Here is a 22,127-nt window from a genome sequence, read left to right on the forward strand (position 1 = left end):
GCACAGCTCGCCCCTGTCCGTGCTCCCACGGGGCTCTGGAGGGGAGAAGTGGGCGAGCTCTGCAGGATCTGGCTGCCAGGGCGACGAGGAGGGAGGGGGATGGAGGTTAGCACGGGAGTGGGGAGAAGTGGCTAGGGCTGGGGTCCTGCGTCCCTTGGACCCCGATTCCCCGAAGTCGGTGGCAGTGAGCCTTCCCACCCTGACAGCACAGCAAATAGCTGACTTGGCTGGGGAAAGGGAAGCAAGCGCCCTGCACTTCTGTCTCTGTGTGTTTTGATCCCTTTCCTCCCTCAACATCTTTTCTCTCTTTCCTTAACTGTTTCCCTCACTCCATTCTCTTCCTCTCCATCACAGCCAGAGGCAAAGAGTGGCCTCCTTGGGGGAGGTGGCTCCACCCTCACCCTTACCGAGTAGGCAGGGCAAGCAAGTCTCTCAAGCCCCCAAACTTCGCCAACTGACTTATTCTGTCCTGGGCCAGGTTTAAAATACATCGGGCTCCCCTGGTCTCCAAAGACTGTTCCAGGCCAACCGCAACACAACTTGGAGAAACCACGCCCGACGGGAGGGGCTGGGAAGGTTTAGTGCTGTCGGTCTGTCTGTCCCCCTCCTCCTCCCACTACACTGTGGAGGGAGACATAACCCAAGGCAAAGCCTGTGAGGCCTCTCCCTCAGACCAGCCCAAAGCCCCAGGTGTGATGGTGCTCCCCGTGGGCCAGGGTTCCGGCACCTGGAGGAGAGAGTAGAGGAACGGAAACCCCTCTGCTCCCCAATTCTCCTCCCCACTGCCGGCCTGGAACTGCAGGAGGAAGCGAGATGGGCGGGAGTGCGGTGAGCCTGGTGAAGAGGGACGGGCTGGGCCAGGCTGGGCTGACCCCTCCCCAGCCGGGGGCGGGACCCCAGGAGGAGCAAGGGAGCAGAGCCGCTGGAGAGGACTAGACACTGGAGAGGCGCTATGGCTGGAACCAGTCTCGGAGCCCGCTTCTACCGGCAGATCAAGAGACATCCCGGGGTGAGTTCGGTGCCCAGAGCCACTCATTCTAACTAACTCCTAATTCTCTCGCTGCCCCGCAGCCCCCAAATCTCCCAGTGCCCTGACTCTTGCCTAGTTCCCTCAATGCTCCTAATCTTTCTCCAGGGTGCCCTCAATCCATCCCAGCAACATGCCCCGTGTCCCTTGAATCCACCTGGGACAGGTTTGCTGTGGGGTGAGGGAGACGGCAAGAAATGTGTGTGGGAGGTTCCAGGTCCCCTCTCCCAGAAGGGACCGAGCGCCAGACCCAGGATGGGCAGGGGCGCGGGAGAAAAGCTTGTAAGGACCATTGGGACTGCGGTGAGGAGCTGACCCTGAGTGCCCTCCGCCTTCCCGCAGCTCATCCCGATGATCGGCTTCATCGGCCTGGGCATGGGCAGCGCTGCGCTCTACCTGCTGAGGCTCGCCCTGCGCAGCCCGGACGTCTGGTAAAAGCCGCGCCTGGGACCGGGTCCTGGGAGGTCCCGGGTGGAGCAAGATGGGGTAGAATGCAAGGGCCTCTCAGGAAGGGCTGGAATGGGTGGTCCTAGCGGGCACCCCCAGGCAGCACACCTGCGACTGGACTGCCTGGCATCTCGGCATCTCGGGGCTGGAGCCGCTCCTGACCTGGGAGGCGCCCGCGCCCACTCCGGCCCACCCCACCGCTGACTCCTCTGTGGCCCGAGCCTTGGCCCGCTTGGGGCTGCGGAACCCGCACCGCTCCCGGCCCTGTTGCCATGGCGACGCCGCTCTGCCGGCCGCCAGCGGCCTTCGGGTACCTCCATCTCGGCGCCTGAGCGCTGGGGGGTGCGGCCGGGTGAGCTGCTGGGGGCGCCGTTGGGGCCGGGGTGGCGCGAAGACTCCATGCCCCGCCAGAGGCGGCGGCGATGCCGGGTCCTCCAGCACGTCACAGGAGCCCCCAGGGCATTATGGGAATTCCAGGCACATCACTGAAGCCCCAGCCCCTCTGGATCGCTGCCTGCTTCCCATGGCTCTGCTCTGCGGGGTTAACCCGCGGTGGCAAGGTGCAGGCGAGAGTCCCTGGGCTGGATTGTCAGTCTGTCACCTGGCCCCATGCTGACAACGGTGATAGCCTTCTTGTCTCACTTGTCAGCATCTGCTAACGTGCCTCCTCTCCTGTCAGTCTCTGGGCAATGGGCCCCCCGGGTAGGAGGAGGGGTGCTGGGGTGGGAGCAGAGACCTTGGGTGTCACCTTAGGCTCAAGTCCTAGCTCCCAGAGAGGAGACCCTAACCCTCCCCCCCACCCCCCTCTCCGCAGCTGGGACCGAAAGAACAACCCAGAGCCCTGGAACCGCCTGAGCCCGAATGATCAATACAAGGTACCCCCCAGGCTCTAAGGTTGCACCTCTACCCCCTCATCTCTTGCTCCCAGGACCCAGCCCTCAGCACCGCCCGCGACCCCCCCCCCCACCAAAGGGAGGCCAGGGGCACTCACTGCAATCCCCCTTTCCCTCCCATAGTTCCTTGCAGTTTCCACTGACTATAAGAAGCTGAAGAAAGACCGGCCAGACTTCTAAGCCTGGCTGGGGTGCGCGTTGGATGTAAACCACCACCGCCAGTCTACCCATTCCTTCCACTCTCCGCCCCGACTCCAGGGCACCACTGCAGCAACCCTGTCCAGCTCCTGCTTACACAGGCCCCGTTCCCACGGGGAGGGGAACAGCTCCACCCCCACCCTCTTCCCTTGGTCCCAGCGGCGGAAGCGCCTCTGACCCTCAGCTTGAGTCCCACGCGGGGGAGGGGGATTCGGGAGACCGGCAGCAGCCGGGTCGACCCAAAAGGCCCCAGGCAGCCCCTCCGCCCGCGACTTGGGCCAGGCAGGGCGTGGTGCAGGCTACGTGTTGAGCGTGGCCGACGTGAGCCAAGAGCAAGCACGGGCCTCTGAGTACCAAGTGACGTGGCTGGCTCCGCGTTAGCCCGGGCTCCGGGCACCAGCCCAGGGGCGGCGCTGCTCCGGCTCACTGGGTTCGTTCCGGGCTGCCCAGCCTGCCGTGGATGCGGCCGGGGGCCCAGGGAGGTGCAGCGCGCTCCCGCCCCTGCCCAAGTGCTCTGCCTCGGGCGCCAACCGGCACCCCCTCGCCTCACACCTGGGCCTCCCCCGCCGTCCCCGCCCCTCCCTTGCTCCCGTCGTCCCGGGGGATCAAACAGAAGCAGCCGTGGGCAAAATACAATTTCATTTAACAAATTGAATTTGCTGCGCCTGCTAATCACGTCTGGTGTCGGCTCTGATCAGAGACAGAGAGAGGAGGCTGCAGCCCCCGGGGGCCGTGTGGTGGCGGTGGGAGGGAAGGTAGGCACACGCTGAGGGAGACAGATCCCCACCTGGCCAAGGGAACCCTTCCCCCAGTAACAGCAGCTCAGAGCAGGGGAGCATTTTATTAGCTAAAAACAGAAATGAGGGTGCCTACCCAGCCCTTCCTCTGGCTCACAAGAGTAATCCCCCTTTCTAAGAAGACTGGGGAGTCTATAACACTGAGATAACGGGAGAGGGTAGGGCAGAAAGCCCCAGGCCTCCTCCTTCTAAGTCTTGTTACAAAAAGAAATCTTTTCAGCTACAAATTCCGGGAAGGGGAACTCTACCTGGCTCCCGCCCCAAGCGGGAGACCTTCCCTCCCCCAGTAAAAAACTGGAAACAGGCATTGCCCTCCACTGGTCCAGGCAGGGGAAGGGGAACACATGTCAGTCTGTGGGCCTCGTTTCTTTCAGTGCTCATCAAAACCAGGCATGGGGAAGGCCCTGGCAAACTGCTCCACTCGCTGCCTGAGGTCGGCCAGCCGATGACTTGTTTCTGGGTCCTTGAGCAGGAAGGATTTGAAATCCTGGAGTTTGGCTGGAAAGGGGTGAGGAGAGAGCAGTCAAAGCTTTTGGGAAGGTGGTTAGATCAGCTTGGGGAGGGGGGCAGATGGTGACTGTAAACTGGCTCAGGGGGCATCTTGCCCACTCACCCGTCTTGCTCTTCACCTCCAAGCCGATGCTGACGCCTTCATCTATAAAGTCCACAACTCTCCGGAAGTCATCCTCACGGAACTGTCGAGAGGTCAAGGCTGGGGCCCCTGGGAGAGAGGCAGAAGGGGATTGGCACAGCCCAAGCTCCCCTGGCAGCCACTCTTCCCTCCTTGAACCCCAGGTCTCACCAAGCCGCAGGCCCCCAGGCGTGAGGGCACTTCGGTCTCCAGGACACGTGTTCTTGTTGGCCGTGATGGACACAAGCTCCAGGACCCGCTCCGCTCGAGCGCCATCCAGGCCCTTGGGCCGCAGGTCCACCAGCACCAGGTGGTTGTCAGTGCCACCTGAGGGGGGACAGTAAGCGGGGAGTGGTGAGTCCTGGGCCTCTGCGTGAGGCTACAGAGGTTCTCACCCACTCCCCCAGCTCACCGGACACCAGCGAGTAGCCGCGCTCAAGGAGGGCATCAGCCATGGCCCGAGCGTTCTTCAGAACCTGCAGGGAGTACTCCCGGAACATGGGGGTGCAGGCCTGGAGAGGAGACAGCACCACCTGTGACCCCAAATCCTACCCCTTCTGCCCCTCCATCCCCTGTATAGTTGAGACTCCAGCCTGGACCCCTCCCGTGCTGCACTGCCCTTCCATCAGGCTCCCACCCCACAAGAGTAGGCTCCCCAACCTGCTTTAGGGCCACAGCCACTGCAGCAATGGCATGGTTGTGGGGGCCCCCCTGAAGGGATGGGAACACAGCAAAGTTGATTCGGTCCTCAAATGTGTAAGGGATCTCCCGGCCAGTCTTGGGGTCTACAGTCCGCACCCCCTTCCGGTAGAAGATGAGTCCTGACCTGTGGGAGAGATGAGCGGTCAGAATTTAAGCTGAAAAGAAAGTGCAAAAGAAAGGGCGAGGGGGCCAGCCTGGTGACATAGCGGTTAAGTGTGCGCGCTCCGCTGCGGCGGCTGGGGGTTCGCAGGTCCGGATCCCGGGTGCGCACCGACACACTGCTTGTCAAGCCATGCGGTGGTGGCGTCCCGTATAAAGTAGAGGAAGATGGGCAGGGATGTTAGCCCAGGGCCAATCTTCCTCAGCAAAAAAGAGGAGGATTGGGATCAGATGTTAGCTCAGGGCTGATCTTCCTCACAAAAAAAAAAAAAAAAAGAAAGGGCGAGGGACAGGGAGAGCAAAGGCAGCTGGCTGGCCTGAGCCCCCGGAGGGCTCTGAGTCCACCTCAGTTGCGCCCAGTGCGCTGGACTCCAGTGGTCGAGGGGAGCAGCCCCTCACTCCCACCCCCAGACCCCTTGGCAGGGAACTGCTGCCATGGGCAAAAGAAGGAGAATCATCATGGACTAGATAGAAATCTTCAGGGCTCCAGATGGGAATGTATTCCTCTCAGATCCAGCCCACCAGTGCCCCAGACTAGGAGGTGAAGGCAGGGAAAGGTGAGGCCTGACCTCAGGGGAGCCTGACCTGGCCCCTCGAAGGGTCTTGTGAGTGGTGGTGGTGACAACATCCGCATGCTTGAAAGGAGAGGGGATCACCTTGGCAGCCACCAGGCCACTGATGTGGGCCATGTCTGCCAGCAGGTGTGCCTTGACCTCATCACATACCTGGGCAGGAAAAGAGACAGGCCTTAGCCTGGGGAGGGCCAGACAGGCCTGCCTGAGGCGGCCCCTCCTCCAGAATCTCCCCGCCACCCCTTGGAGACAGCCAGTGGTGCTCCAGCCCTCCACCCACCTCTCTCATTCGGGCGTAGTCAATGAGGCGGGCGTAGGCACTGGTACCAGCGATAATGAGCCGCGGCCGGAAAAGTCGAGCAGTCAGTGCCAGCTGGTCATAGTCAATAAGGCCGGTTTTGGGCTGGACAGACAGACAAAAAGCTAAAGCCCTGAGAAGGGAGCAGGGCAGCTCACTCTCCCCCTTGACCTTGAGGGCTACCCAGGGCTCCTGCCCCTCACTTTCCCCAGGAGAGGGCCACCAGGGCCCACCCCACACCCTACAGCACTCACATCCAGCTTATAGGGCATAGACTCGAAGAAGATGGATGTGGCTGAGATCCGCTTGACATCAGTCATGTAGCCATGGGTGAGGCTGGGAGGGGAGAAGAGGACATAAGAAGGCTTTAGAGTGGAGTAACTCCCAGACTGAACCGTGCCCTGCACTGCTCCGAAGGCCTCTGTCCCTGGAACGCTGCTCCCAGCATGACCATCCTCACTGCTGTGTCCACTCTGTGGTGGGCACTGGTTACTGGGGTCTTATCTTCCTCATCCACTGTAACTTGCAGGACAGGGAGAGGCCTATTTCATCTGCATGGCACACAGTAGGTGTTCAACAAGTCACTCCTCTCCCGTGCCCACACTGCCCACCAAGCCCACCAGCACCCCATCCATACTCACTGGCCCCCGTCGGGCAGGTCCAGTCCCATGATTCGGTCGTGAGGCTGCAGAAGGGCTGTGTAGGCGGCCAGATTGGCTGGGGACCCCGAGTAGGGCTGGACATTGACTCCCCACTGTGCAGGATCCAGGTCAAAGGCCTCCAAGGCCCGGCGCTGACATAGCAGCTCGATTTCATCCACTACCTCTGCTCCCCCATAGTATCTGCCACAGGAGGGGGTGTATCAGGGCACAGAGAAAGGGCTCCACCGTCCCCCTTGACCAGCAGCAAAGGACTGGGAGGGCCACTCCTCTATACACACAGGGAGGGGACAGGTGGGTGTCCCCTGCTGGAAGCACCATCCCTGAGGCTGCCCTCCAGCCCTCTGGTGCCTAGCCCTCACCTCTTGCCAGGATAACCCTCCGAGTACTTGTTGTTCAGACAGGACCCCAGGGCCTCCAGCGCAGCTCGGCTGCAGAAGTTCTGGGGTGGGGGTGGGGGGCAATGTCAGAGTTACTGAGCCCCTTCCCCTGGACCCCCACAGCCCCACCCCCCGAGTCCCAGGCTGCAGGGAGGAGCCGGGCTCTACAGGAAGCTCTGTTTGTTTAGGTTCCTTGCCAGGCCTGAGGCAGCATCCTCAGAAACCCAGATGCCACCATAGATGTCCCCAGCAAGGCCACCTGTCTACTCAAACCTGTGCTTCCAGCCTCCTCTTTCCTCTTGGGAGGGAGGAGGGACTAGACTAGACTGTGAGGGCCCTGGAAGGCTCTGGAAGCTCTCTAATGCTCCCACCCCATAACCCAGACTGGCCCTGCCTTTGCTTCAGAGGACAGTAAGAAGAGAGGAAGATAAGGCCCAGCAGGAAGGCCCTGAGTCTAAAATGGAGATCTGGAGAAATAGCAATCAGATGCCGTTACTTCCTGCACCCATGGTGGCCCAAGCCCTGGCCCTCTGCCCAGGCCCCACCTCTGAGGCAATGAGCTCCAGGCCCCGACACTGCCTGTCCTTCTCCCTCCGCAGCAGCTCCCACATCTCAGGGTCACTGTCTGACAGGTTCTCCTGGCCTGTCCAGCCTCTGGTTCTGTCTCCAGTCTGGGTCTGGGCCGCCTCACTGTGCTGGCACCGGATGGCCGTCCTGGCCAGCTGACCACATCTCTGCAGAGGCTAGGGGAGGAAAAGCCAGGTCAAACGAAACAGTCTCCCAACAATTCAGCCATGCTTACACGGCCCTCTGGCTCCAAACGCAGCAGCCTGTTGTCCAGCCAGCCTGTCCCAGTTCTCACCCACCCCCTCCACCTTCAAAAGCCAGTTCTAGAGCCAAGGTTGAGATCAATGTCCAAGGGGTGGTTCTCACTGGGTCCATTCACCTCACCTCAGAATTTTCCTCCACCTCAACCCATGAACCACTCTGCAAAGCCACAGGGCAAAGTTTGTCTTCCAGAAGCCTGTGTCTCTGGAACTCAGGGGTGGTCCACTGAGGTTCCAGAACCTCCTCACCCAAAGCAACAAAAGAGTCTTCCAGCAGGGTTCCATAAACTGATACCCCAGTCAGGGAGGAAGAGGCGAGTTGGCAGGGTTGAGGCAACAGGCTGTGGAGGTGGTTTCCAGAGCAATGGAGACGGGAGGGTAGAGCTTTAGCAGTCCCTGGGGAAGAGGTGTGTGTGGGGTGGTCTGCTGGCAGGGAAACTAAAACCCACATCCTGTCCTCTGCGCCCCCGACTCTTTCCACCTCCTGCCAACCCACAGAGCCGCGGGGCACCCGATGCAAGCAGTGGGGCCGGGTTGCACCATCTGCACGGCTCAGAGCTGGCAGGAAATACTCAGCTCGTCGGTCCCGGCCGGGAACCCCGCTTGCTCGCCAGCAGAGGGTCCACGGGGCAGCTGGTGTGCTTCTCTCTCCGAATGCCACGTGAAATAGCCGGTCACAAGGCCCCGGGGCTTCTGGTTGCCGGAATGGGGAGGGGCCCCAGTTACTCCGCACGCACCCTGGGGTCTCAGGGATTCCCCAGTTGCGCATCCGCTATCCGAGGCCCCAGACCACGTGCGCGGAAAAGCCAAGAGAACCCCAGAGTTTGTGAATGGAGAGTGGGGGTGAGGGGAGGAGCTTTCTACTGGTCACCCCATCTCCGGCGCCCGATTCTTACCCGACTGGCCCAAAGCAAAGAAAAGGGCAGCATCGCTAACCGAGGTCGCTGGAGGCGCAGCCACCAACTCCCGCCAGGGGAAGCAAGGGGTCGGAAGAAGACTGATCAGGGGGCGCATGCGCGAGAAGAGCCGCCCGAGACGCCAGACATTAAGGGGAGGGACCTACGCATGCGTGAGGTAGCTCCTGTATGGTCTTCTGGGAATTGTAGTTTTCTCCCCCTTCTTCGGCTTCATTTTCAGTTTGTAGCCCCATGTCAGAGGATCTTGCCTGAGAGAAAAGAGATCCAGTGCCGCCCCAGCTCCTCACTGTCCTGAAACTCTTCAGAGTTTTTTTTTTTTTCTGTCTGTTGTCCAAACAACAATCATTTGTTGGGTGCCTACTGAATACCTAGCATTATCAGGCTTTCTGGGAACTACAAAGACTCCCGTACAAGCTAGAGAGCCATAACGCACTGCAAAGCACCCTGGTATGGAAGGGTGAGAGACCTGAGTTCCAGTTCCAGCTCTGGAACTGACTAGCAAATTAGCCTATCTGGGCCTCAGTTTCCTCACTTGTAAATCAATAGTAAAAGACCAGGCGGTGGGGATTAAAGGAGACTTTGTATGTAAACATACATACTCTGGGATAAATTGTCCTCCCTCCTTCTTTGACTCACAAACCTGCCTCCTCCAGGACCAGCTCCTCCTCCTCCAGGGACATTCGGGAGCTGACTGAGGTGCCCCCTCCCGTCTGTGGTACTTGCTGCATTTCGTTACCTGTTTGACCTCTTGCCGCCCCAGCTGCCAGGGAACTCGCTGTACATCCCCAGGGCTACAGATCCTCTGGACTAGAAGGCATCTTCCTTTTAGCCTGATTTCATCTGGACTCATCCTTTGTGGGGAGGGACTCATTGACCCTTCTAGGAGTAGGTTCTCATACCCTGGCATCAGAATTGACTGGGAGATGCTGCCCTGTGGCTTAGTGGTTAAGTTTGCCGCACTCCGATTCAGCGGCCCGGGTTTGGTTCCCAGCGCGGACCTACACCACTCATCGGCAGCTACGCTGGTGGCGACCCACATACAAAATAGAGGAAGATTGGCAAGGATGTTAGCTCAGGGCGAATCTCCCTCAAGGAAAAAAAAAAAAGAATTGGCTGGGAAATGTGATATACATGTATGAGTGTGGGGCCTCTCCTCAGAGGTTCTAATTCAATGCATCTCAAAGTGGGCCATTTGCCCACTCACGCTGACACAAAACAAAACCTCTCCTCGGCGATTCTAATAGGCAGGGACTTTGAGAACCATTGTCTTACATAGCAACATTACACATTCATTCATTCATTCATTCAACAGACATATTGAGCTCCTACTCCATGCCAGGCCTGCCATAGCCCTGGAGATACAAGAATAGCTCACTGACTGCTGGGATATCAAGAGGTGAGCAGGTAACAAAATGCAGCAAGTACAATTACAGGCCGGGCCCCTCAGTGTGCTCCCAGATGTCCAGATGCCGGAAGAGGAGGGGGAGGAGGGCAAGGAGGAAGAGGAGGGGGAGGAGAAGATGGCTGTGGAGGAGGCAGGTTTGTGAATCAGGAAGAAGGGGAGGACAATCCATCACAGAGCATGTTCACATGCAAAATCTCACTTAATCTCTAGGACATGCTATTTTGTTATTGCTTTTCAAATAAGGAAACTGAGGCTGAGATAGGCTAGCTTGCTAATTCCAGTCATTCCCACTTGGCTCTCATACCAGGCCTCCGAAGTCCACCCTTAGCTCTAACCTCCATCTGGCCCACTCTAGCCTCAGGTGTTCTCAGGTCTTTCCAGCAACAGGCAGGTGTTAGGAGTCTGCTGGGTTTTTCTCCTTCTTCCAGTCTCTGACCCAGACCCACTTTCCGCCTCCCTCCTTTCAGTTTATCCTGTTATCATCCATCCATCCATCCACCCACCCACCCATCCATTCATCCGATATTTATTTTCCACTTACCGACTTTTCACTCCCAGGCATGTCTGGGTCAGATTCATCTCTGACTCAGTTTCCCACTGGAGCCCGTGGGCAATCCCGTGGAGAACACTGCCCTCTCGGAGTCAGTACCTCGACTCAGGACTCAGAGAGAAGGAAGGCGAAAGACGAGGTGTCGTTCTGTGCCTCAGCTTGTCCTTACCCCCTCCCTCTCCCCAGTCAGGGGTCCCCAGGGGAGGGGGGTGGCTGAGCTTGAGAACTGCTAATGAAGCCACAGCCAATTAACGCCCGGGCCGGGGTTGGGGGCGGATAAAATTAGCAGCCAAGGTTGCAGGAAGGAGCTGGAGGCGGCGGTGCGGAGGGTGGGCAGCTGGCTGAAGCGGGCCTTGTTTGCAGGCGGCCAGCGGCGGCGCCGCGGCCCGGCTCTCCAAACTCGCGCTCGTCCTTTCCCCCACCCCCTGTCTCAGGCCTCCCTCCCTCCCTCATCCGTCTGCAAACTCAGCGCCCACGAAATTAGGAAGGAAAAGGAAGATCGATGACTCCAGATGCCGCAAACACCGTTCCCCCTCCCCCCCACCTGCCGCCTCCCGCCAGCCCCGCGGAGCTTAGCAGGTTGTCAGCGCTCCGCCTACGCTGTCCCTGCATCTCCATCCCATTCGAGGCCTTATAGTTCCTCCCCCAAATAGTCCCGAATAGTCCGCTGGTAGTCCCCTCTCAGGTCTAATCCCCATCCTATCTGCCGCAGCTTTACTTCGCCCACCTCAGGCAGGGCTCCGACCGTCCTCATCTCTGTCTGATCTGGTCTTGGATCACCTCCGAGTGCTAGCTTCATCTATATTTGCCTCAGTTTCCCCTCGAGCCACAGAGGGAGGAGGTCTTGGCCAGCTGTCTAGCAGACATAACCCCCCTCCTTCCCTACAAAGGTCTCACACAGACGCGTATTGGATTTCACTTTATTTTGTTCCCTTTCCCGTCTGTTTTGGCGTAGAAAAAATATCACCAGAGGAAGCAGCCGGAAATGGGCAGGTGGAGCAGGACCGCAGAGACGGGCGGGAGGCGGCAGAGGGCAGCGGCGAGAGTCGACGGCCTATGCCCAGGAGTTCTGCTTCCCCTACCCTAATCGGGGTTTCGGGGAAGGCGGGCAGGCGCACGGCAGGCAGAAGGGGATGGGGTTGGGCCGCAGTCTACGTGGGGACAGGGTGGAGCAGGAGGACGCGCGCCCGAGGGTTAGCCAGTCAGGGCGGGAGGGGGGTGCCAGGCCGGGTGTCATTTAAGCTTCGGGCAGAAGGAGTGTCCAGCCCAGCGCCAGGGGCGTATAGGGGACCCAATGTGGGCGTAGGGGACGCTGGGACCCCCTCCACGCCCCGCCTACTCTAGGGCGGCGCTCTTGCCCCTCCTCTTCGGGGTGTAGCGGGAAGGGGCTACCCCTTCCTTCCTCCCTATAAGGAAAAGGGGACCCGCGCCGGCAGACGGTCCCCGGGAGGGCTGTTCCCTTCCGCCCCCGGAGTGGAAAGGGTGGACGCGGCCACAGAAGCTGCGGGGCGCGGGGAGGGGTCCCACTCAGGGAGGCCGAGATTGGGCGGGGCTCTCAGGGCTGGGGCGAGGGTGGGGCGCGCTATCCAAAGTAGGGGTGCTCGCTCTGGAAGTTATAGTCTGGGCACACCTTCTGCACCAGTTTGTAGTCAAAGCTGAGGAAGGAGACGAAGATGCAGATGACTTTGAAGGGCTTGGCACACAGCCAGGCGGCCTGGCTCTGCGTGTGCTCGGTGAAGCACACTTGCGACGGGTCGTACAGGCACGGGCGGTGCTTGCGCGCGCGGTTCGTCTTCTCGTACTCCACGTGGCAATTGAAAGCGCGGGACTCTTTGGCCCCAGGCACCCCCAGTGCGCCCCCGAGAGGGCCCGCCAGCGCGCCCCCGAGGGTGCCCCCTAGCCCTGGCCCCGCGGCCGCGATCCCCAGCCCGGGGAGCACTCCCTCCAGGGCCAGTGTAGATTGCAGAGAGTGGGGGACGGGCCCTGGCAGCCAGACGCCCCCAAACTCGACCCGCTTGGAGGGCGGCACGATACTGACGCTGAGATTGCCCAGGCTGGACGAGTTGTGGCGGAAGTACACGCTGAAGGTCCCGTTCACGTGGTCCACGATCTTGCCGGTCACAAGCAGGGAGAACTTGAGGGTGTGCACACGGAAGTAGAAGTCCCCCCAGCCGAAGATCTTTTTGGCGCGGGCCGCTTTGATGGACGGCTTCCTCTTGGTGCGCTGCGCCGGCAGCGCCCCCGCCGCCCCCGCCCGGGCAAGGGCGCCGGTGTGGTTAGCCGGCCAGGCCCAGCTCCAGGCGCCCGCGGAGCCCAGGCCGTCGGAAGACCTGGGCGCCCGGACCTGTGGGCCAGCAGCGCCCCCTCCGGCCGCGCCGGGGCGCAGCTCCAGGTACTGCGGCCTCCCGGACTCTGAGATCTGGGAACTCACAGCCTGTGGACGAAGAAAGAGGAGGAAAGAGAGACGCTGGGGTTGTCCCTGGCCACCCCGCCAGGGCCCTACCCACGCCAGCCCCTTTCCACAGCCGCTGGGGGACAAAATGGAATGGGGCAGGCCGCTGCGGGTGGTTCTGGAGACCTGCAGCCCTTTCAAGCTGTGTGCTCTTGGCCTCAGTTTCTCCATCTGTGAAATGACACTGAGAATCCTTGTGTTCTCACAGAACTCCGATGAGGGCCGAGAAAGCCAAAAAAGCCAAAGCCAGTGTGGTCTAGGTAGGGAGTGGAGCTGTGGACCAGCCCTGTCTCCCCTGGCCTGGAGCCTGGTTGGTTCGAAGTAACAGGCCAAGGAGGAGCTGGACTCAGGCAAGCGAGGCCATGATCAGTGTCAACACCCAGCATCCAGAAAGAAGTGAAGACCTCCCACACCTCTGCCGAGCCTAGAGCCCCCCGCCCAGCCCTCGACCTCTACTCCCTTGCGGGGAGGGGCACGGGAAACCGAGGAGCTGAGGAGATCAGTGGAGAGTCTGGGCGCTGGGAGGTTGAGGCTGGGGGCTATGCGGGCACCCCTCTCCATCTCCAGCTCTCCTGCTGTGGGGGAGGCCCCCTGGTGGTCCTTCCCTGAACTCGAGGGAGCCGGAGCACCGCCCCAGCCCGCCCCCACCCGTCCGTGTGTCTCAGGTGGCCGCTGATCTGGAAGACAGCGCGGGGCGCGAGTACAAGATGGATCGAGAGGCGGGAGCGGCCGGGCCAGGCCCGGGCCATCAATTATCCGGGGCAGGGGGTGGGGTGGGGGGCGGCCGGGAGTGAAGGAGACGCGAGAGCGAGAGCAAGAAATATGGAGATGCCGCTCCAGCGAGGGGCGCGGGAGGGAGGGGAGAGGAGGCGTTTGTGTCAGAGTGTGTCAGTCAGTCTGTGCTGGCTGTGGCCGTTTAGCATGGCCCTTACTGCTGTGGGTTCCAGCTGGGGGGAGGGAGTACTGTGTGTGTCAGTCTGGGGTGGTTGTGTTTCTGTTAGCCTAGGATGGTTGTATGTGTGTGTCTGTCTACCCGGAGTGATTGCTGTGTGTGTGCACGTGTGTGTCTCCACCTAGGTGATGGGTGTGCATGTCTGCTTGGGGTGGCTGTGCGTGGTGGTTGTGTGTGTGTGTCTGTATGCCCATGTATATAAGTCTGAGGAGCCTGTGTGTATGTGTCCGCCTGCTTGTAGTGGCTGAATGTCTGTTGTGTCAGTGTGGTGGCTATGTATGTGTGCCTGGGTTGGCTGTGTGTGTGTGTCTGTGTGGTGATCTGAGTGAGGCTGTGTATCAGTTTGTGGTAGTTGTGTCTGTGTGACCGGTGTAGTGGTACGCCTGGGTTGACTGTCTGTCTGAGGGTGGCTGTGTGTGGTGCTCTGGAGGTGTCACTTTTCTTGTGGGTGCTCCTATCATCCTCTGTTCATGTGTCAAGCTCTTTCTAAAGGGTGTGTGTCAGTGTATCCAGAACAATGACAGAACAAGTGTGGTCTCACTGTGTCCCCCCTGGAGGGTGCATATGTTGTAATGAGTGGTCCCTGGCGGGTCCCACACAGGCCTGCAGGCGGAGCTTTGGGTGGGTAAAGAGGCCTGGCAGCATGGATAGCCCCTGTTTGCACAGACCCAGGTGTACACACCATATGCCCACGGGGAACAGGAACGGCAGGGTCAAGCTGCTGGGCTAGACTCTCCACCGCCTGGTCCCCATCCCTGCAGCGCTGTGATCCCGAGTTATTAATGCTGCTGCCACCCGCTCGTCATACATATTTATCGCCCCCCTCATCCCTCCTCCGGTCCACCCTCCTCCCAGCTCAGGTGAGGGGGACTGGGGTGGCAGGAGTGATTGACTCAGACAGACAGGCTGGAGCTGGCAGCTAACACCCGGAGGGTGGGCCTGAAAGGGCTGAGGGAAGGGGTCCCAGACCACCAGAAGAGGGGGAAAGGGCCTCCCAGGACGAGGGGCCAAGGCCCCAGGAGATGGGCTTGGAGAGGGCAGGGCTTGAGCCCTAGAGAGGGCACTGGAGGAGGGAGTGTATGTGGCTTCCAGGGCAAGTCCAAGGGTGAGGGGTGGGGAGCCATTTGAACTCTGACACCTAATCGCCTGACTGGTCCTGGCCCAACCACTGCTCTTTCCAGGAGCTTCTATCAGCCTGCACCTCCTGCTGCTACAATCCCAAATGCCTCTGAGCCACCCCCTTCCAGCACACCCCCAGCAGCACTTGAAGTCCTGCCCCTAGCCCAGGACCTGTCAAGGGCTGGTTCAGTCCAGCGACTTCTCCCAGGCAGGGCTGGGAGAGGGAAGGAGGTTTGGCTGGGCAGTGAGGGGTGCCAGGTGTCCCCCCCTGATCCCAGACAAATTGCAGTCTGCACTTCTCTGATCCTGGCAAATCCCTGGGCTTTGGGCACCCGTACCCCCCACCGCCACAGGAAATGGCCAAGATAAAAGGGAAGAGTGGGGGGGGGCGGCCAAAGTGACCTTGGGGGGGGGAAGCTGGAACAGGGAGGAGGGAGAGTCTGTGAGGAAACGAGCCGAGAAATGGGAACATGGAATAAAATAAAATAAAATCCTCCCTCTGGCTTCCTTGCTTGCATGCTCGCTCTCCCTCTCACTGTTTTTCCATCTCTCTCCCTGATTCTTCTCTCAGTCTCTTTCTGTCTCAGTCTCTTCCTCACTCTGTCCCTAATTTTCTCCTTCCCTGATTCTGTTTTTCTCCGTTTCTGTCTGTCTCTCTAACTGTGGTTCTTTCCCTCTCTCCTTGGGGTGTCTGTCTCCAGCTGTGGTGGGGGTGGGAGTGAGGGGAAAGCAGTGTGATACAGGAGCCCCTCTTTGCCCAGAATCCATTAGCTGTCCCTCCCCCTCTACGACCGAGAGTGGGAGCAGGGTGTTGTCCGAGGAGGGGGTCCCCTTTGCTCCAGAGCTGGTTTAATTAAGCTAATTGGGCACGGTGACATTTGCAGAGGGGAGAGGCTAGCCCAGCTGTCGGCAAGGGGGGCCGAGGTGCCTGGTGGCAGCAGGGATGGGGGTGGGGGTGTGCTTCACCAGGAGCCTCCAGGCCCATGGGGGGCGGGAGCTGAGCCAGGAGCGCTTTGCCCCCAAGGCAGCGAGCCCACGCAATGGAGGGGAGTCGAGGCTGTCTCTTGCCGATGAACAAACTCCACTGGGGGGGGGGGAATCTTTTGGGATGAGACCGATGGGAATCGGGGGAGGATCAGGCTGTCGGCCCCCCAGCCGCATTGCAGGGCGCACCTCCCCCAGGCCTCCAGACTGGTCGGTCACTGGCTTCTCTCCTGCTGCATGGGTCAGGCGGGGCGCTCAGGATTCCCACGGGGGGAGGGCACCCACCCTGTGGTTGGGGAAGAACAGTGCTCCAGGCCTGGGCTGGGGAAGGGGAGGGAATAGCGTACTGAGCCCTTGCACCTAGAAAGAGGGGGGCACCGCAGTCAGGGCGGGGTGGAGTCGGGGCTGGGGGGGTTCTGGCTGGGAACCAGAGATAGAGACAGTGTTGAGGACAGAGGGGGGTGGACCGGACAGCTGGGGTGAGGACTGGGACAGAAATGGAGGGGGACTGGGAGTGCGGACCTGGAAGGCACAGGTATTGGGTGCAGAGCTAAGGATGGAACAAGGATAGGAACAGGAATGAAGCATGGAAACAGGGATGAAGAGGAGATCAGAAATGGGGGATAGTCATTGGGCAGAGACAGGGATGCAGATGGGGTAGGGACCAGGGGAATGAAGATGGAGCAGAGAATGGGATGGGAACCAAAATGAGGATGGAGGAGGACAGGGACAGTGGATGAGGGATGGGCATTGGGGACGGGCAGGAATGGGATAGGGACTGGGAGATGTGGATGGGGATCAGTTGGGGGTGGGAACAGAAATGGGGGATGGGGAATGGTTATTGGGCAGAAACAGGGATGCTGAAAGATGCAGAGACTCAGGGGATTGGGATGGGAAATGTGAATGGGGACTAGAATGAGAAATGGGGGACAAGGAAGGAGATGGGAGACTGGGACAGAGACAGGAGCTGAGGACAGGTATGGGAGACAAGTCAGAGGAAAAGGCAGAGCACTGGCAGGATCAGGCTACGGGAGGGGGCCCGGCAGGTGGAGGCGCAGATATCTCCTTCCAGACCCTACTATAGCGTGAGGAGGCGGGACCGCTGGTGCGGTGGGCTCTGCCCTTGGGCCGGGCGCCCCCTCCCCCTCAGCCCCGCCCGCCCGCCAGCTCGAGGCCTGCAGCGCAAGGCTCACCGTTATCTGAATTTTGATTTTATTTTATTTTATTTTATTTCCCTGCTTCCTACAGCCGGCGCGGTCCCCCCGGGAACGGCCGCCCCCCGCCCCCCGCCCCGCGCCTCACTTTATTATTGCAATAAATGTGCCTATAAAGGCGCGGGCTCCGGGGCGCCGTCGGGGGGGGGTGTGGGAGCCGCGGAGCGGGGATGTAATTTCCCGAAGCCGGAGCCGGAGGGGGAGTGGGCGGGGTGGAGGTGGAGGAGGGGCAGGCGAGGGAGAGGGGGAGACTCGCCAATTTCCAGCGCTCACGGCAGCGCTCCCTGCTCCCCATCCCCGCCCCGCAGCTCGCTGCTACCCCACGCCCCGCGACTCCCCACCGCGCCCGGCAACCCTCGAGCCCTGGGACCCCTCCCCCATGACCCTGCTCTCTCTCTGTCACCCCGTCCTCCTCCTGGAGCCGCCCACGTGGAGCTGCAGGGCTCAGTTCAAAGTTCCCCATTTCCTGGCCAATGACTTCATCTCTGACCCCTGGGATGCCCCCTTCATTTACCTGGTGTCTTTCAACCTTTATCTCGCTCCTTCCCAATGACCCCGTCTCTGACCCCAGTGACCTTCTTTACCTTGTTTTTGTCCCCCAATTACTTCACATCCTCCCCAGTCACCCTGTCCTGGATCTCAGGATCCTCCCCTACTCCGACTCTTGACCCTCTAAATTCTTTCCAAGGGTACCCCTCCCCTACTCGCAGGCTCTGGCCCAAGGGAGCTGTCACAGTGCCCCCCCTCCTGTGCCTTCGGCCCAGCTGCGGCCCCTGATTACTCCCAAATCCCCGCCAACAGCTCAGGGCCCTAGCCCAGGCTGCACGTGCCTAAGTGGCCCAGCCGGAGATTAGCTGGGGGCCTTCGGGGTTACGGAGACAGGGGTGGCTGGATGCGTGGCTGCGGCCCAGCATCTCTGAGAGTCAAGCTCCTGCCTAATACTTCCCCCGGGGCAGGATGGAGCTGGCAGGTCCCACAGGGCCCCGCCTCTGCCCTCCCCCAGCTAATTAGTAATTAGTGATTAGTGACTATTGATCGCCTGCTGCTTCTCCCAGTAGGCAGCCACTTGGGCTAGGGGTGGGGAAGACAGAGACAGAGGGAGAGCAGGAGTCAGAGACCGTATTAGAAAGATCCTGAAGAACGCCTGGCCCAGAGGCCAGAGCTCCAGGGGCAGTGGAGGCCAGGAGTCCCAGGCCCTGAGAGGAGACCAAGAGCCTGGAGCAAGGCGCAAGGAGGGAGAGAGCTCCTGGAGGAGGGGCAGCCTTGTTAGCATTGGACAGCTACCGGTTCCCAAGAGCTGCCTGTAAACTGTCCCCCAGCAGCCTCTTACCCAGGGTCAACCTACTCTCAGCCCGGGCACTGACACGGCCCGCAGCGCACACATATATAAGCCAGAATCAGATTCATGAACACATCCTGAGGCTCACAATCCCCTGCCCACACTCATGCACTCAAAACCACAAGCATGCTGATACACACTCACAAACCCCGGAGACTCACATCCAGACAACACATGTGCCCCGGCACACAGATGCACTGGAGGCCCACCTAGAGGTATACACAAGTGCACACAAGCACACACAGATGGGTATTCGGACACACATTTTCCTATACACACTCCCCCATGCACAGTTATGCATATTCACACACCCACAGTCTGTACACACACGTAAACACAGACTCTCACATGCACACAAGCTGGACTAACTGGCAGATATGCTCTCCCCCACTGACTCCAGCACCGAGGCCCACAGCTGCAGCTTCACACGCTCAGCTAGATGCCCATCGCTCACATCCCCATGCTTACTCGCCCTCAAGTCTCCACCAGATGTTTCATTCCCCTTCAGGGGGCAAAGGAAATTAAACAAGATCTGTCCACAGGGGAGTTTATTTGACAGGGAGAGTAGAGAGGAGGGGAGGGGGAGTGGAAAGGAGGGGCAGGGGAGTAGATCCATCCCTCCCCTCCCCAGGCCTTCACACCCAGCTGTTTGTGGGCACAGACCCCCTCCCGCAGGCCTTGAAGGGCAGAGCTGGGCAGCAAGTCCAGAAGAAGCTCTTGCCAGTGGAAGTAGGTTTTGTGGAGGGGGCTCTCCTGCCCACTTTCTGGCACCTCAAGGTCACCAGGCAGGTTTGGGAGAATCAGGGCGCTCCATTGCCAGCTTCGCTAGGGCAGCCCCTGCCCTGCTGGGGCTGCTGAGTCCGATCTGGCTGAGCAGGTGGGGTCCCAGTGTTGGGGGGAGAACTACACCCCTTCCAGACTCTGCAGGGGCTGGGGGTTGGGGTGCAGAGAGTAGGGGTTTAGGAAGCCACCTTCTTGCCCTCAAACTAGGTAGGTCACATTCGGGGTGCAGGAGAGAAGTCATGGGCAGGGATGCAGGAGATGGGGGTCCAGGGCCTACGCCCCCATTGTGGGACACACAGGAGGCACAGATGGCTGCACTGTGGAACAGGCACTTGCACTCACCCCTTCAAAGCCAACACCACACACCATACCTGCGACACATGCACCCTGGACCCCAGCACTAGCACCCAAGCCTGGCTGCCCCGACACATGCGCACACACAGGTGCACACGCTGACCCACACACTCCACACCAGCACACATACGCACACCGCGTACGGAGCTGAAGCCTCCAAGTCGGGAGGGAGGCAGATTAAGTCTGGGCCCCCTTAGCCTCCGGGTCCTCGCCCCGGAGCCTCAGGAAAAGAGGCAGCCTAGGGAGGTGGGGGCAAGGAGGGGACGGGAGGAGAGACTCCTCTTCCAGACAGCCCCCACCCCCTACCAGCCGGGCGCGAGAGAGGGGTGTGTCTGTGAGGTTGTGCAGGGGAGATGGTGTCTCCGCGGGAAATGTGATGGGAGATTGTAGCCAAGTTCGCCCGTATCTCTGAGTCCGTGTCTGCGCGCGTGTGTTCGGGCCGTGCATGCTCGGCACACTGTGCCCACCTGGCATTGTGACAAGTGAGGAGAAGAGAAATGGAAAGGCGGGGGTGGAAGGGTGGAAGGACAGACAGCGAGGAAGGCGAGCGAGGTTGGCGCGGAAACACGGCAAGGCTGACACCCCGCTGGCTTGTCTGTCTGTCTCGCACTCCCGCTCCGTCTGGCGCACTCGCAGGTCGGGCTCGGTCCCCTCCCCCGCCGCGCCCGGAGCCAGATCCCAGTTGGGCCTCCACCCCGGCACCCGCCCCCCACCCTCCGCTAACTTGCGCTGGGAGAGCGCCTGTCCGGAATGGGGGAGTCTGTCCGTCCGCGCCCCCGCGCCGCGCAAAGTTGGGACGCTCGGAGCCGGAGGCAGGGCGGGCGCACGGAGCCCCTTGCGCCCCGGCACCTCTGCGCCCCAGACCCCGCGCCCCCAGACAGCCCCGCCGCCCTTACCTTCCTCAGGAGCCAGGGGCCAAAGAGCAAGAGAAGCCATTCCGGGAGCAGCCGCATCTTCGCGGGCGGCCGAGCGGGGCCGCGGAGCGGGCCGGGGCAGGCGGGAGCCGGGCCGGGGGCGCGGGGCCCGGGCGGGCGCGCCGCGGGGTGGCTGCAGGCGCGGCGGGAGCGGGCGGCGCGGCCCGCGGACTGAGCTAGCGGAGCGCGGCTGGGGGCGGGGCGCGGGCGGGGGAGAAAGTTGGTCTGACTCGGGCGGGCGGGCGGGGGGGCGGGGCTCCGCGGCGCTCCAATCCCGGCCGCGCCCCGCGCGCCCCCTCCCGCCCAGCTGGGGGCACCGAAGGTGACTTTCACCCGACACGCCCCAGACACGCCCCCGGCCCAGGTGCGAAGCGGAGAGGGTTGCGGGGCTCAGGGCCCGTGTCCCCGAGAGGCTGGTCTGGGCACCGATGAGGAACCGGGCAGGGCGCAGGGCGCGAGGCTCCGGGACTGTGCCCCGAAGGGGGCACCGCGGAACAGGAGCGCGGCAGGGCTCGGCGGCCCAGCCAGACTAGGGTCCCTCGGTGCTCCGGGCCCCTGCTCTGCTCCGGGCCAAGGTGGGTCCCGGGGCAGGAGCAGGGCAGGGGCAGAGGTAAGGGCGGGCGGGGCCTCGGGCGTCTGCGGGCCGCGGCGCTGACAGGGATGGATGGGCGCCCCGCGGCTCATTCGGCCCGGAGATGAGAATCATTGATCACGGACGGAAACCCCATCACGTCTGTCAATAGGGCTGACAAATGGCGCCCGCCACCCCCGCCCCCGCCTCCGAGGCACCGCCGTGGTCTCAGGACCCCTCCGCCAGGCCGGCCATTCACCTTTGCCCCTCGCCCCCCAACGCTGACCCCCGCGCGTCCCAGAGCGGCCCTGCGTGGGGGTTGGGCAGGAAGTCCCCCTCCGCGCCGCCTGCCCGGCCTCTTGGTGCAATCTCTATCCCTTCCCACGCACTGTCCCATCTTTCACCATCAGCTCCTCTCAATCCTTGTCCCCTTCCTCCTCTGTCTCTGTCCTTGTCTCTGTCCCCAGCCCCAGCCCTGTCTCTGTCCCTATCCTCTTAGCTGTTTCTTCACCGGCTCCCTCCTCCCCCTAGTCTCTCTCTTTCCCCTGCCCAGGGAGTCTTCAGCTGTCAGCTGTTGCTACGCACTGAGGCTGTGGCTGAGGTTGTGGTATGACCGACACTTAGCGAGAGATAGGGACAAGCAAAGAGATAGAGAGACAGGCGCATACCCTGAGACACCAACACCCCCCAGGCATGCCGGCAGATGCAGTCACAGGGACAGGCCCACCATGGAGGTGAGCACCAGGCAGAGCAAAACACATCCTGCAGAGACCAGCACACACACACACAGACAGGTGCACCTAGAGGCACACTGGCACACACAGATGGACACACACCATTTACACACACACAGGAGCACACAGAGACAGATAGACAAATGCACACGTGCACCAAGAGACAAGCACACCCCACCAGGTACTCAGAGCCCACCCCCACTTCCTTGCCTTGGCAGAGAGGCAAACATCCACAGACAGAGATGGACA

General features: G+C 61.1%; 3 protein-coding genes across 4 annotated transcripts; 1 reads left to right on the top strand and 2 right to left on the bottom strand.

Annotated features, from left to right (window-relative positions):
* Positions 1-879: 879 nt before the first annotated feature.
* Positions 880-3,220, top strand: NDUFA4L2 (NDUFA4 mitochondrial complex associated like 2). The gene is made up of 4 exons (XM_058557862.1): positions 880-1,009; positions 1,370-1,458; positions 2,289-2,349; positions 2,491-3,220. Exons 1-4 carry the CDS (start codon positions 953-955, stop codon positions 2,545-2,547), a joined length of 264 nt encoding a protein of 87 aa, XP_058413845.1. The 5' UTR covers positions 880-952; the 3' UTR covers positions 2,548-3,220.
* A 167-nt stretch (positions 3,221-3,387) lies between these two features.
* SHMT2 (serine hydroxymethyltransferase 2) lies at positions 3,388-8,591 on the bottom strand. Of its 2 annotated transcripts, none has more exons than XM_058557860.1 (12): positions 8,487-8,591; positions 7,309-7,506; positions 6,746-6,825; positions 6,366-6,566; positions 5,979-6,060; positions 5,707-5,829; positions 5,440-5,579; positions 4,654-4,819; positions 4,406-4,505; positions 4,165-4,320; positions 3,976-4,083; positions 3,388-3,860 (listed from the first exon to the last, which is right to left on the bottom strand). In XM_058557860.1, exons 1-12 carry the CDS (start codon positions 8,517-8,519, stop codon positions 3,733-3,735), a joined length of 1,515 nt encoding a protein of 504 aa, XP_058413843.1. In that variant the 5' UTR covers positions 8,520-8,591; the 3' UTR covers positions 3,388-3,732. The 2 variants fall into 2 exon arrangements, with proteins under 2 accessions (XP_058413843.1, XP_058413842.1); XM_058557859.1 differs by lacking the exon at positions 8,487-8,591 and adding an exon at positions 7,715-8,462.
* A 2,779-nt stretch (positions 8,592-11,370) lies between these two features.
* NXPH4 (neurexophilin 4) lies at positions 11,371-20,625 on the bottom strand. Its single transcript, XM_058557450.1, has 2 exons — positions 20,556-20,625; positions 11,371-12,896 (listed from the first exon to the last, which is right to left on the bottom strand). Exons 1-2 carry the CDS (start codon positions 20,610-20,612, stop codon positions 12,045-12,047), a joined length of 909 nt encoding a protein of 302 aa, XP_058413433.1. The 5' UTR covers positions 20,613-20,625; the 3' UTR covers positions 11,371-12,044.
* Positions 20,626-22,127: the final 1,502 nt, after the last annotated feature.

This window comes from Diceros bicornis, chromosome 17 (genome assembly GCF_020826845.1).
Source record: "Diceros bicornis minor isolate mBicDic1 chromosome 17, mDicBic1.mat.cur, whole genome shotgun sequence".
Lineage (NCBI taxonomy): Eukaryota > Metazoa > Chordata > Mammalia > Perissodactyla > Rhinocerotidae > Diceros > Diceros bicornis.

Bases quoted from the DNA above. Each gene is read 5' to 3' on its own strand.
- NDUFA4L2 (XM_058557862.1), top strand. From the start codon at position 953: ATGGCTGGAACCAGTCTCGGAGCCCGCTTCTACCGGCAGATCAAGAGA. The intron at 1,459-2,288 runs GTAAAAGCCGCG...CCCTCTCCGCAG, and splicing joins CTGCGCAGCCCGGACGTCTG to CTGGGACCGAAAGAACAACC. The intron at 2,350-2,490 runs GTACCCCCCAGG...TCCCTCCCATAG, and splicing joins GCCCGAATGATCAATACAAG to TTCCTTGCAGTTTCCACTGA.
- SHMT2 (XM_058557859.1), bottom strand. From the start codon at position 8,359: ATGCGCAACTGGGGAATCCCTGAGACCCCAGGGTGCGTGCGGAGTAAC. The intron at 6,061-6,365 runs GTGAGTATGGAT...CTCCCCTCCCAG, and splicing joins GACCTGCCCGACGGGGGCCA to CCTCACCCATGGCTACATGA. The intron at 4,820-5,439 runs GTCAGGCTCCCC...TCTCTCCCACAG, and splicing joins AAGACCCTTCGAGGGGCCAG to GTCAGGACTCATCTTCTACC.
- NXPH4 (XM_058557450.1), bottom strand. From the start codon at position 20,612: ATGCGGCTGCTCCCGGAATGGCTTCTCTTGCTCTTTGGCCCCTGGCTC. The intron at 12,897-20,555 runs GTAAGGGCGGCG...CTTCGTCCACAG, and splicing joins GCCCCTGGCTCCTGAGGAAG to GCTGTGAGTTCCCAGATCTC.